General features: G+C 45.1%; 1 protein-coding gene across 1 annotated transcript in view; it reads right to left on the bottom strand.

Annotated features, from left to right (window-relative positions):
• The window catches only part of PCSK2 (proprotein convertase subtilisin/kexin type 2), a 206,571-nt gene that overhangs the window by 49,077 nt on the left and 145,217 nt on the right, over positions 1–12,277 (bottom strand). Inside the window, exon 6 of the mRNA XM_007064133.4 lies at positions 7,048–7,124. Coding sequence (XP_007064195.1) covers positions 7,048–7,124 — 77 coding nt within the window. The remainder of the gene's footprint in view (positions 1–7,047; positions 7,125–12,277) is intronic.

Genomic DNA, 12,277 nt, shown 5'->3' with positions numbered 1-12,277 from the left:
GACTGGCTCTGTCTGGGTCTCTGGGACTGGATCCACTGCTGCTGCTGCTGACGTTGACATGGGGTCTGGTTCCATCACCTCTGACCGGGTCCTGGTAGAAGTTTCCGGAATAGAGCTAGGTGTGACAGCTTGCTTAGCCTGGCTGTGGGTGACCATTCCCACCCTCTTGGCTAGCTTCACATGATTGGCCAAGTCTTCCCCCAACAGCATGGGGATGGGATAATCAGCATAGACTGCAAAAGTCCACGTTCCTGACCAGCCCTTGTACTGGACAGGCAACTTGGCTGTAGGCAAGTCAAAAGTGTTTGACTTGAAGGATTGAATCGTCACTTGGATCTCTGGCCACATTGATTAAATTGAGGTCCACTAAGGAAGCATGGATAGCTGACACTTGTGCTCCAGTGTCCCTCGATGCAGTGACCTTCTTCCCGCCCACACTCACAGTTTCCCTCCGCTCGGAGGGTATCTGGGAGGTATCTGGGCCTGAGGACCTCTGGTGTGATTCTGGTTCAATGAACTGTAATCTGTTGGTGTTCTTGGGGCAGTTGGCCTTTACATGCCCCAGCTTGTTACATTTAAAACATCGTCCAGCTGACGGGTAACTGGGGCGAGGTGGGTTGCTGGAGAATGGTGTGGCGGGATGATAAGGTGTCTGGAGGGTTCCTTGGGGGTAGTTGGGGCCTTGGGCTGCCCCGGTAGTAGAGTTTGGTCTGAGGTTGTCCTTGCTGGTATCCGCTCCAACTGCGACCAGTTTTTTTTTTTTCTGCCATCTCCACCCATTTGCTCCAATCTCCCCCGCCTTGATTACAGTTTTGGGCTTCCCATCTAGGATGTATCTTTCTATTTCCTCAGGAACACCCTCTAAAAACTGCTCCATTTGCATTAAGAAGGGCAAATATTCTGGAGATTTAAGACTTGCTCCTGATATCCAGGCATCCCAATGTTTCACAAATGTGGTAGGCATGTCGGATAAATGACACGTCTGGTTTCCACCTTAGGGCTCTGAACCGCCAACGGGAATGCTCGGGTGTTAGCCCCATTCTGACTCTCGCCTGGGTTTTAAACAGTTCATACTTGTTCATGTGTTCCTTAGGCATTTCAGCCGCCACCTCAGCTAAGGGTCCACTGAGCTGCGGCCTCAGCTCTACCATGTACTGGTCTGTAGAGATGCTGTACCCAAGGCAGGCCCTTTCGAAGTTTTCTAAGAAGGCCTCGGTATCATCGCCTGCCTTGTAGGTGGGGAACTTTCTGGGATGGGAAGTGGTACCTGGAGAAGGATTGCTAGGGTTTGTTGGTATATTCTGCTGAGTCTTTGCCTTCTCCATCTCCAGTGCATGCTTCCTCTCTTTTTCCTTCTCCTCTAGTTCTTTTTCCCTTGCCTCCATAGCTCTCCTGTGGGCAGCCTCTTGGATTTTTTCTGCCAATTTTGCAGCCTACATTTCTTTGTCCTTTGCCTCCCTAGCTCTCCTGTGGGCAGCCTCTAGGGCTTTTTCTGCCTCTTTCACTGCCTCCATTCTGGTTAACTCCAGTTTGTGTTTTGCCTTGGTTTCTGTCATCATAGCCTCTCTGTTTTTAAATAACTTTACACCCGAGAGTTAGAAAGAAAACCACAAACAAACTGGCTTGTAAAATTTTGCTGTGCTGTAATGTGATACCTATGTTCTCTGATAGCTATTCTCAGCCTCCAGAAAAATCCTTTAAAAAAAAAAAACTAACTCCTTTGTCTCCAGGCAAATAGACAGATAACCCCTCTAGCTGCTGTTAGCTTTAAAAAAAAAACCTCTTCAGGTCTGTGAAAAACTTATGAATTTCCCTGCAGGAGGTTAACTACCCTGCCTTTAAGTTGAGAAAACTCCAGCTCAAAAAACAAAGATCCCTTTCTTATGCCTGCTGCTCTGTCCCCCCAGGCAGAGACACAGAATTTACAGCTGCAATCCTCTTTTACAAAACCTTTTAAAATCCTGCTGCTTCTGGTTCAAAATGATCTCAAAATGATCTAAAAAAAATCTCAAAATGATCTAAAAATGATCTCAAAATGATCCCACCGCTCTGCCACCTTGTCAAGGTTCCTTCCCCACTCTGAACTCTAGGGTACAGATGTGGGAACCTGCATGAAAGACCCCCTAAGCTTATTCTTACCAGCTTAGGTTAAAAACTTCCTCAAGGTACAAACTTTGCCTTGTCCTTGAACCCTATGCTGCCACAACCAAGCGTGTTAAACAAAGAACAGGGAAAGAGCCCACTTGGAGTCTTCCCACAAAATATCCCCCCAAGCCCTACACCCCCTTTCCTGGGGAAGGCTTGATAAAAATACTCACCAATTTGTACAGGTGAACACAGACCCAAACCCTTGGATCTTAAGAACAATGGAAAAACAATCAGGTTCTTAAAAGAAGAATTTTAATTAAAGAAAAGGTAAAAGAATCACCTCTGTAAAATCAGGAAGGTAAATACCTTACAGGGTAATCAGAGTCAAGACATAGAGAATCCCTCTAGGCAAAACCTTAAGTTACAAAAAGAAACAAAAACAGGAATATACATTCCATCCAGCACAGCTATTTTACCAGCCATTAAACAAAAGAAATCTAACGCGTTTCTAGCTAGATTACTTACTAACTTTTTACAGGAGTTCTGAGCTGCATTCCTGATCTGTTCCCGGCAAAAGCATCACACGGACAGACAGACCCTTTGTCCCCCCCCCACCCCCCTCCAGCTTTGAAAGTATCTTGTTTCCTCATTGGTCATTTTGATCAGGTGCCAGTGAGGTTATCTTAGCTTCTTAATCCTTTACTGGTGAAAGGGTTTTGCCTCTGGCCAGGAGGGATTTTATAGCACTGTGGACAGAAAGGTGGTTACCCTTCCCTTTATATTTATGACAGTAACTCTGACCAATAAGTACTTCAGAAGTACTTAATATGTTTGACAAACTAATATCCGGCAGAGGGGGTGGGAACATGGAGAATATAAAGTGTTAATATTGATAGGGCCGTATAGTTGGAATAAGCTGTCTCTAACTATTTATTTATATTACAGTAGGACTTAAAGGCCCCAGCTGAGAAGGAGCCCCATTATATTGGGCACTATATAGTAGAGTTGGGCAAAAAATTTTGGTCAAAACTTTTCTGGGGTGAAAAATGCAGATTTGGCAACCCAAAACATTTTGCAAATTCATGTCAGTTTTGCTGAATGGTTCATGTTAAAAAAAAAACAACCCAAAAAAACTGAAATGTTTTGTCTCAACATTTTTGAAATTCAACATTTTGATTTTTTGGTTTGCAACAATCTTTTGTTTCAAAATGTCCTTCAAATCTATTCAATTTGTTTGAAAGTGCTGAAAAAGACTCAAAATCAAAATGTAATTTCATTTGGTCGAACACAAAATTTATTTCAACCTAAAATGATTTTTTTACTTTTCAAACCACCAAATTTTTTGAAGGTTTTCATTTTTGGTTTGACGTGAAATGAATCTCCCCCATCCACTTTTTTGGAAGTGCCAGCAAATTGAAAAAGCTAATATTTTCACAGCTCCTCTGTATAATACACATAGCAAGAGACCCTGAAGCGCTCACCTTCTGAATAGGGAAAGAAAGAGTAGGAAGGGAAATAGAGAGGTGACTTGATCAGCATCAAGCAATAGGTTAGGGACAGAACTGGGAGCAGAACCCAAGTCCTCCTAATTCCCTGGCAAGTGCCCTACACACTGGGCCACACAGCACCGCAGACACCATCCCTCTGGGCTTAGTGCAGGCGTGTAACATGGGTAGGCCACGACCCTCCCAATCAACACCCAGGCCCACCCAAATATGAGCTTGTGTGACACCCCCCCACCCCACCCCCACATACACCCTTTCCTGTAAGAGCAGCAGCAGATTGCTCCAGGGGCTGGGCAAAGAGACAGAAAGCCTCTGACCCTGGGAGCATCTCCCTCTCCCCCAGCTGTTCCAACTCAGTCAGTAACTGCTCCTGCCACTACCCAATGGGGAGGGAAGAGGCACACAACTTGGGAAACACAGATTCCCTGCAAGAGCCTGTATCGGTGGAACCGTACACCCTGGGAGGCAGCAGTCAGAGCCAGGCAGCTGCAACTGTGTGACAGAGAGAAGCAGAGGCTGCTGCTTCTGTGGTGTGGGGTACAGACCATGACACAAGAGGTGATGGGAAATGGGTAGCTGGGATAGGAAAAGGAGCCCAGGAAGCTGGAGCCAAAAAGGGGCCCAGCCAAGCTATCTGATCATTGCTCATCTACCATAAACAGGGGCCCTCCCAAATTCCTATTCCTCACTATGCCATGGTTTCAGAGACCACTGTCTATTAGAATTAAGGTGACAGAGATTTTTGGCTGTCTTAAATAGCATGAGTTAGAAGAGGTATCTGCATTTACAAGCAAAGCAGCTGTGGTGAATGTAATACTCTGAGCATGAACACCTCTCCCTGAGTCTTTTAAAAATCTAATGACATTTTGCACATGCAGCTGCCTGCTAACAAAAGCCCCCTGGTTCCTGTTTTTTAAAAGTTCTCAACTTCCTGTTACACAAATCACTTAAATTGTTCACAGAGAAATATTTTCTTTATGTAAAAATATTTCACTTTGCAGTTTCTTCTTGCATGCATTGAAGTCATTTACTTTATCATTGACTGCAAGTGGAGCAAAATTGGACCCTTATAGTCCATTCTTTGAAAAGCTAGCCGTGTACAACTCTTACATCAGCTATGGATTTGCCCCTAAATATTACCAAATGCCACCCATCCACAACACTGGGTGGGAGAAATTGATGGGGCCAGTGGTGAAAGGGGGACTGTCCCAGCGGCAAGGGAGGGACACACTCACCAAAGCACAATACATAGCTCCTCCCCCTGGGAGTCTCTGGCACCCATTGGCCAGTTGGGAGACAGGGGTGCTCATTGGGAACTGGGGAATGCTGGCCAGAGAGGTCACATGGAGCCTATTTGGCTCTGTTACAGCAGGGAAAGGGTTACTCACTGCCTCCTACCTGCATCTCATGGGTGGGTGGGCTCCATGTCAGGGGCTGCAGCTCCTGTCCCAGTCCCGGAGCAGAGGGAGCCCAGCTGAGGGGGAGGAGGGAGGGAGGGAGGTGGAGAGGATTAAGCAATGAGGAAAGGGGTTGAGGGAGAAGAGTGAGCCGGGGGTGGGGCCTTAAGGAAAGAGGCAGAGCAGGTGCAGGACCTCGACGGAAGAGGCGGAGCAGAGGCGGGACCTTTGGGGGTAGAGGCAGAGCAGAGGCCAGGATGTACTCAGTTTTCGCAGGACTGGAGATCAGTCAAGGACCAATGTGCCTGTCACAGGCGCAGGAGGAGAGTCACAAGTCGAGAGGAGCAGCTGGGCAGGAGCTGGGACCTCAGCAGGGATAGTTCATTTTGCAGATAGTGGTGAGTCAAAAGAGGGTGTCCTTCCTGGTTAGGATCCAGAACCCCTCCTATAGGAGGTGGAAGAGATGGATTTGGGGTCTGAGGTTGAAAATAGTGAGGGTCCAAGCCTCAGAGGTGGACAGAGATGATGAGGAGCGGGTGAGTGGCCCTGGGCCTGCGCCTCACACCCATAATCTGCCAAGAGCCCTTCAGACATCCTCAGGATGCAGCAGTGGAGTTTGTCAGTAGCCTTCAGGCACTGAAGGAGGGAATTGCCAATCTCAGTGCAGTGGGGCAAAACGGCGACTCAGGTCCCTCCTCCCTCAGACATCCAGCCCAGGGATGTGGGCTGACCTGACAAAATCATTGGCATCGGTGGCCCATAGGTTGGCAGCCTGCCTGATGAGAGCAGGCCCCTCTCAGACGAGGGGGTAGGACTGTCACAGGTTTGGGGTGACTGGTACCCCACAAAGGAATATGGAGCAATTAGGAAGGGACCCCCCCTGTTTCCAGGTGGCATCATTCCTCATGCACAAAGGCAGGAGACATGACAGCTGATGATCCTAGAGCTTATGTGAGATCCACTGTCCACTTCTCCAGGTAAGATACAGGTGTTATGGAACTTGTTATTGGACTACCCAAGAAAACAGACGCTGCTTACTTATGGAATGCATTTTCAGCTGGTTTTCAAATCCCTTACAAAGGCTGGAGGTGACACTGCTAGGCAGAGAACTTGAAGTCCATTAAAGGTTTTGAGGCTATAGTAAGGGCAAAGCTCACCTTGGAGGTAGCAGCAGGGAGAGTGGTAGGCCTCTTCTGATGTATTCCAGGGCCAGATTTGCGCATGTCTTCCCTGGGTGTGACACCAAAGAAGGCGAAGAGGGAATACAGGCTGCTCCATCACCTGTCCTACCCCTAAGGCTCATCGGTAAATGACCATATTGTCCCTAGGGTGACCAGATGTCCTGATTTTATAGGGACGGTCCCGATATTTGGGGCTTTTTCTTATATAGGTGCCAATTACCCCACACCCCCGTCCCGATTTTTCACACTTACTTTCTGGTCACCCTAATTGATCCCCTGCTGTGTTCAGTGAGATATTCGTCATTTGATGGCGGGAGTAGCCTGAGGTTAGGGACTGTGGTAATGGGGCACCGTGGCAAACTGTGGGAACTTTACATGTGTTTTCAGGTTTTTCCTCAAATTCCTTTCCTGGCAGATTCCCCGCTGCTCATAGGATCCCAGCCTCCATATTGCTCCCTTTAAAATAACATGAAGGCTGTGGGTGAGACATGATGATGGAGGAAGGAGAACAATACAAAATTGCTATGAAGCATAAATTCAGACCTAGGTATCATGACTTCTTCAGTTAGCAGTCAGAAAATTATATACAATTATCACCTACACAAACATTTCAGGCATGCCTTCGTCTTTCTGGAGTAGCAAACACTTTATATACCATAACTCGGCTGATCAGAGTGATAGAAGAGGTTCCCAGGAGAACACACTAGATAAAAAAAATCTGTGTGAAAACTGCAATATCTAATCTTCAGACGATAGCAACATAGCAGCTTCTGTGCTGAAAACCACACAGTTTAGTGGCGAGACAGACACTGAAATTATCAGCAGAGCCTTATGATTTCCTAATACCTGAAGTGACAGCTGACTGAGCTCTATTACCTGTTAAACCAGTCATCTGTGTAGCGGGGATATGGGTAGGGATCGTTACTGCTGAAGTCGTAGCTGGCTTTGGCATTCTGGAAAACACAAATATTTTAATGAGTCAGCATGAAAACAGGCCAACAAAGCAAAACAGAATGCAGAATGAGGCAACTTGTAAAATGTTAATAAACTCCCCTTTTTCTATTTTATCCATCGGAGGGTCGTCTAATATACCTGGTACGCTGGACATAACACACCTCAGCTATTATTAGTACCACATGAAATGTCTGAGATGAACTTTCCTCAAAATAGTATGCAAGCAGCATGGGCTGGTGCTTGGTACTATTCCTATGTAAGCACAGTCAGGATGAGCTCCACCCTGACATCTGGTGGTGAGTTGTGTCAAGTTGTGGAAAAGAACTTCAGGGGCTGATCTCATTTGCATAGGCACACCCACCCTGCCTAGCATGAGCCCATAGCTGCCCAAATGGTCACTTTGGCTGCTGTGGGAGCCCCAGTGTCTCTGTTATTGGGACAGGAAGAATAAATTGTTATTATCCTGATTATGTGAATCAAGAACAGTGGAACTGTACTTGGCCTTTTGTTATGATGGAGGGATTCGCCACCAACGCAGTAGTGCTTACTAGGCAGGGGACATGGGTTCCAAAACACAGTGAATTGAGAGAGGCTGGGGACAGGTATTAGTACCTGGTGGCGTGGGTCTTTTGTGAGGGCTTGAAACATCAACTGCATCTCTCTCTTTCCTTCCCTGTGGAATATCAGAGCTAATTTTGGGTCTATTAGGAGTCTAGCTACAGGTACTGAGCTGAATTTGTTTTGGGCTTATGGTGTACCAGCACTGAGGCTCCCATTACTACAAGCTGAAAGAGCTAAAATTACTGAGCACTGTGTTAAGTAGTGGGCAACCTGAAGATATATTGCTGGGCAGTGAGTGGAGTGGAGCAGTTTGTGGGATGGCGGGTGGGGTGGAGCGGCTTGCAGGACAGCTGGTGTGGTGGAGTGGAGCGGAGCGGAGTGAAGCCCTATGGAGCGGCGGGGCAGTCCACTTTGGATCATGTAAGGTGCCCCTTACCTCTTACACACACACACACACTTACTTACTTACTTTCACCCAGACTGGGGAGTAACACTCTGCAGATGAACTTTTGAACTCCGGGACTAGGCTTTTAGGTTGTTGGACTTTTGGGATTTTCGGTGATCTTTGGGTTGCTGGACTCGGGATGTTTTGGTTGTTGGACTCAAGAACCAGAGGGAAAGGACATGGCCCAATCTGCTGGGGTGGGTCTTTGCTCATGGTTTGGTTGATGAACCCTAGTTGTGGTGTTTTCCCAATTTAATGCTGATGTCGTTTACCTCATGTTATTAAAGATTTTCTGCTACACCGAGACTCTGTGCTTGCGAGAGGGGAAGTATTGCCTCTTTGAGGCGCCCAGGGGTGTGTGTAAGATTTTCCCAGGTCACTGGGTGAGGGCTCGAGCCGGTTTTGCATTTGCTTTGTTGAGAGGGAACCCCTGTGTACTGAACCTGGCCCTTGCAGCTATCAACTCGGCCTAGCATAACGGTTACACCTACTTCAGTCTCTGGGTCACCATGGGCAAGTCATGCCATGTCTTTGTGCCTCAGTTCCCCCCAAATGGGGACAAGAACATTTACCCACCTTTTACAGTGCTTTGAGATATTTGTATTACAACTGTTGGGCATTATTATAATTATTATTATTGTTGTTGTTTGCATTAGAGTGGTGCCCAGAGGCCCCACCTGAGAGGGAGAGCTCATTGTGCTAAGCAGTGTACAAAAATAGTAAGAGACAGACCCAAGCCTGAAGAATTTACATCTAAATAGACAAGGCAGACAAAAGGTGGGAGGGGAAACAGAGGTCCAGATCGGTAAAGTGCTCAAAGTCACACAGCACATCAGTGGCAGAACCAGGAAATGTCCATAAGGGGAGTTTTTCTTTAAGAGGAGAGGTAGATTCAAGCTAAAAATTCAACCTAATTTTTACATAAGAAGATAAGAATGGCCATACTGGGTCTAGCCCAGTATCCTGTCTTCTGACAGTGGCCAAAGCCAGGTGCCTCAGAGGGAATGAACAGAACAGGTAATCATCAAATGATCCATCCCCTGTTGTCCATTCCCAGCTTCTGGCAAACAGAGGCTAAGGACACCATCCCTGCCCATCCTGGCTAATAGCCATTGATGGAACTATCCTTCATGAATTTATCTAGTTCTTTTTTGAACCCTGTTATAGTCTTGGTCTTCACAACATGCTCTGGCAAGGAGTTCCACAGGTTGACTGTGCGTTGTGTGAAGAAATACTTCCTTTTATTTGGTTTAAACCTGCTTCCTATTAATTTCAGTTTGTGACCCCTAATTTTTGTGTTATGAAAAGGAGTAAATAACACTTCTTTATTTACTTTCTCCACACCAGTCATGATTTTATAGACCTCTATCATATCCCCCCTTAGTCATCTCTTTTCCAAGCTGAAAAGTCCCAGTCTTATTAACCTCTCCTCAGATGGCAGCCGTTCCATACCCCTAATCATTTTTGTTGCCCTTTTCTGAACCTTTTCCAATTTCAATACATCTTTTTTGAGATGGGGTGACTGCATCTACACGCAGTATTCAAGATGTGGGCGTACCATGGATTTATATAGAGGCAATATGATATTTTCTGTCCTATTATCTATCCCTTTCTTAATGATTCCCAACATTTTGTTCGCTTTTTGAACTGCCGCTGCACGTTGAGTGGATGTTTTCAGAGAACTATCCACAATGACTCCAAAATCTCTTTCTTGAGTTGTGGCGGCTAATTTAGACCCCATCATTTTATATGTATAGTTGGGATTATGCTTTCCACTGTGCATTACTTTGCATTTATCATTGAATTTCATCTGCCATTTTGTTAGCGACTCACCCAGGAGGTTTGTGAGATCCTTTTGTAGCTCTTCACAGTCTGCTTGGGACTTTACTATCTTCAGTAGTTTTGTAACCTCTGAAAATTTTGCCACCTCACTGTTTGCCACTTTTTCTAGATCATTTATGAATATGTTGAATAGCACTGGTCCCCGTACAGACCCCTGGGGGACACCACTATTTACCTCTCTCCATTCTGAAAGCTGACCATTTATTCCTACCCTTTGTTTCCTATCTTTTAACCAGTTACCAATCCATGAGAGGACCTTCCCTCTTATCCCATGACCATTTACTTTGCTTAAGAGCCTTTGGTGAGGGACCTTGTCAAAGGCTTTCTGAAAATCTAAGTACACTATATCCATTGCATCTCCCTTGTCCACATGCTTGTTGACCCCCTCAAAGAATTCTAGTAGATTGGTGAGCATGATTTGCCCTTACAAAAACCATGTTGACGCTTCCCCAACAAATTATGTTCATCTATGTGTCTGACAATTTTGTTCTTTACTATAGTTTCAACCAGTTTGCCCGGTACTGAAGTCAAGCTTACTGAGCTGTAATTGCCGGGATCACCTCCAGAGCCCTTTTTAAAATTGGCATCACATTATCTATCCTCCTGTCATTGGGTACAGAAGCTGATTTACACAATACACTGCAATTTCACATTTGAGTTCCTTCAGAACTCTTGGGTGAATACCATCTGGTCCTGGTGACTTATTACCATTTAGTTTATCAATTTTTTCCAAAACCTCCTCTAATGACACCTCAATCTGGGACAGTTCCTCAGATTTGTCACCCCAAAAGAATGGCTCAGGTGTGGGAATTTCCCTCACATCCTCAGCTGGGAAGATGATGCAAAGAATTCATTTAGTGTCTCTGCAATGGCCTTATCATCCTTGAGTGCTCCTTTAGCATCTCGATCGTCCAGTGGCCCCACTAGTTGTTTAGCAGGCTTCCTGCCTCTGATGTACTTAAACAATTTTTTGCTATTACATTTTGAGTCTTTGGCTAGCTGTTCTTCAAATTCTTTTTTGCCCTTCCTAATTATATTTTTACACTTCATTTGCCAGAGTTTATGCTCCTTTCTATTTTCCTCACTAGGATTTAACTTCCATTTTTTAAAGGATGCCTTTTGTCTCTCACTGCTTCTTTTACTTTGTTGTTTAGCCACGGTGGCACTTTTTTGATTCTCTATGTTTTTTTATTTAATTGTGAAAGACGCTTTTCATGACTGTGAGAACTTCATGGGCTACTGCCAGCAATTTTGCACCAAAAGCCAGACCATAGGAATTCAAAACAGTACATAGGTGAAGTGTCTAAATGACAGAGAGAAAATGTATTGCCAGTTTAAACACCCCATCTTAAAGTACCAGGATGAAATCCTGGCTCTGTTGAAGTCAGTGGGAGCTTTGCCATTGACCCTCCCTGGTGCTGTATAACACACCGAAGAGAAGCGAATGAGTCAACAGAAAAAGATCAAGTCCTTTCATGTATTAACACGTACTGTGTCCACTTATAGTAAGACCAGCTGGACAGCTATCTGGGCATGGTAAAGTCAGAATGAAAATCCCGCCTCTGTGGGTAATTTAATTAGGAGCTGAAGTACACCAATTTCTAGGTTTGTTTCCTCTAGAGAGAAATGTACTTGAATCAGGAATTAAAGAAGTTTCTAATGCTATTGCCATGGATTATGCATGGCATGGATTTTAGGCAAACTGGAAGTAACTAATTTTAATTCAAATCTCATTCTCCTAGCCAGTAATGTGAGCGTGTTCACACTCAAAACCTAATTTGATGAGTTCTGGGCTTTGCCTGTTCATTTGGTGCAGTATTTCTGACCTTTTTCCCATAAAATTCTCACTTTAGTGAAAATTACAATTTCAATCTTGGTATGGGTAGATTCAATTGACTCCCCGCCTGCTAAACCCAAAGGAAATTACAAGTGGCTAATTTGTCAGGAAGGAATTAGACATGCAGACACCCTGTGTACGCTCATCAGCTGCTCTTGGTGTTGTTATCAGACAGTTTGTCCAAGGAAAAAGGATGGAAGGTCCTTCAAGATATATAAATATATCACCATATATTCAAAGTAAGGATGGGCACATTGCTTCAGAAAACAATCCAACCCACCCTACGGACTGTAGCTCTCCTGTATGTTCAATTAAACAAAGCATCAATTTGAGAAAAAAATTCCTTTTAAAAAAAGACACCTTTCAAAATTCCCTCTCTCTGATCTACCTAATTTTGGGCTACCCACCAGAGTACTGCATTCACGGAAGCAGAGTATTTTTTCTAAAAAACAGTCAGTCCAGTCCAG

The sequence above is a fragment of the Chelonia mydas genome, chromosome 3, assembly GCF_015237465.2.
Source record: "Chelonia mydas isolate rCheMyd1 chromosome 3, rCheMyd1.pri.v2, whole genome shotgun sequence".
NCBI classification, from domain to species: domain Eukaryota; kingdom Metazoa; phylum Chordata; order Testudines; family Cheloniidae; genus Chelonia; species Chelonia mydas.
Note: the sequence above shows the minus strand (reverse complement) of the source record. Positions and strands in the feature narration are given on the sequence as shown.